General features: G+C 40.6%; 1 protein-coding gene across 1 annotated transcript; it reads right to left on the reverse strand.

The window, feature by feature from the left end:
- Positions 1–395: 395 nt before the first annotated feature.
- Positions 396–1,327, reverse strand: LOC142470915 (olfactory receptor 11A1-like). Its single transcript, XM_075577723.1, has one exon. It carries the CDS (start codon positions 1,233–1,235, stop codon positions 396–398), a length of 840 nt encoding a protein of 279 aa, XP_075433838.1. The 5' UTR covers positions 1,236–1,327.
- Positions 1,328–1,732: the final 405 nt, after the last annotated feature.

The raw sequence follows: 1,732 nt of genomic DNA on the forward strand, positions 1-1,732 counted from the left end.
GATGCTATGAGCCAATTAGATTGTGTGTAACCCTTGAGTCAGAGCCGAAAAAGCTCAGATGGGCTTTTCAAAGTTGCTTTGTGCGTAATAGCAAAGCAACTGACTTCGGTTTCAAGCCTGAAAAGCATGCCTGCCAGAGTCTAAGTCCTAACTTTTATGCCCAAGTTCTCAGAAACGAACCTAGCAGTTGTGGCTAAGATTTCATGCCGATTTGAATTCCAGGAGATTCAGGCTGACTCATGGTCAGGAGCGACAAAGTTCTGAGAAACTAACGTAGCGGTGGTGTCTGGAATTTCTTGCCAATTTGAGTTCCAGGAGATTCCGGACTAAGTCCCAGTCAGGGTAAAACTCTTCCAATAGAGTGCCCTGCACCTTTTTGTATTAGATTAGAACTGTTATCTTCCTATCACCATCCAGATACATTTCCTCAGAGCTGCTCTGATCTCCTGATTCCTCAGGCTATATATTATGGGATTGAATAATGGAGTCACTACCGTGTACAGCAGAGAAAGGACCTTGTTTAAGTTATTTAAGTGTCCTCTGGATGGAACCATGTATTTTGCCATCAATGTCCCATAATACACACACACAACTGCTAGATGAGAGCTGCAGGTGGAGAAGGCTTTCTGTTTCCCAGTGGTGGAGGGGATCCGGAGGATGGTTACTGAGATATAAACATATGTTGATAGGACAAACACAAATGGAAAAAGAAGTATAGGGATGGTTAGCACAAACACTGCTATTTCCACAATGGACGTATCTGAGCAAGACAGTTCTAACAAAGGACCAAATTCACAGTAGAAATGGTCAATGACATTGGAGCCACATAAATGTAATTCCCGTACTAGCCATGCTACAACAAGTAACAGCATAAACCCTAACAACCAGCACAGAGTAGCTGAGATATAGCATAGACTGACGCCCATAATCCTGGAGTAATGCAGCGGGTTACAGATAGCCAAGTATCGGTCATAAGACATCACTGTGAGAAGAAAGCATTCAGTGGATGCGGAAGCACCATTGATGAAAAACTGTGTTATGCAGCTAGTAAGAGAGATGGTGGCCCCTTCTTCCAATATAACCTTCAGCATTTGAGGGACAATACTTGTAATGAGCAATATGTCAGATAATGACAAATGACAGAGGAAAAAATACATTGGGGAGTGGAGCTGCTGACTGTTTTTCACTAACCCAATGATTAGGATATTTCCAGTAACTGTTACAATATAAACCATGAGTAACAATGAGAAGATTAATATCTTAAGGCCGTGAAGATCTGGAAATCCCAAAAGCAGGAGTTCTCTGACTGTAGTCTGGTTGTCCTGACTCGTTGAGTGATGATAATACAGGTTGGTTCTCAAATGGATTGGCATCTTCCCTGTATAATTTCAAAGAGACAGAGCTCAATGTAACACACATTACAGTACATGCAGTTGTAGAGATTTTAGGAATCTCCTAATCTGCCATTTCTGGACCATTTTAAATCTTAACAGTAACAATGTATCCATGGTTTAACAAGTTGTCATCTATCATGTAGAGCAGAAAACTTGTAGATACACCTGTATCTGTTAAACTATTAAGGTAAGAGGTATCATAACTTGCAATAACCAAACACTATCTATCATCATGCAATGTCTGCTCTTTAAATGGATGTTTATGTTGAAATAGGCAATGTAAAAAGGTACCTGGCATAATGGACTCGACTTAAAAAGTGGTGCTATTCTATAGTACA

Source organism: Ascaphus truei, chromosome 20 (genome assembly GCF_040206685.1).
Source record: "Ascaphus truei isolate aAscTru1 chromosome 20, aAscTru1.hap1, whole genome shotgun sequence".
Classification (NCBI taxonomy): domain Eukaryota; kingdom Metazoa; phylum Chordata; class Amphibia; order Anura; family Ascaphidae; genus Ascaphus; species Ascaphus truei.

Excerpts from the sequence above, each read along its gene's own strand:
- LOC142470915 (XM_075577723.1), bottom strand. The coding sequence starts at position 1,235 with ATGGTTTATATTGTAACAGTTACTGGAAATATCCTAATCATTGGGTTA.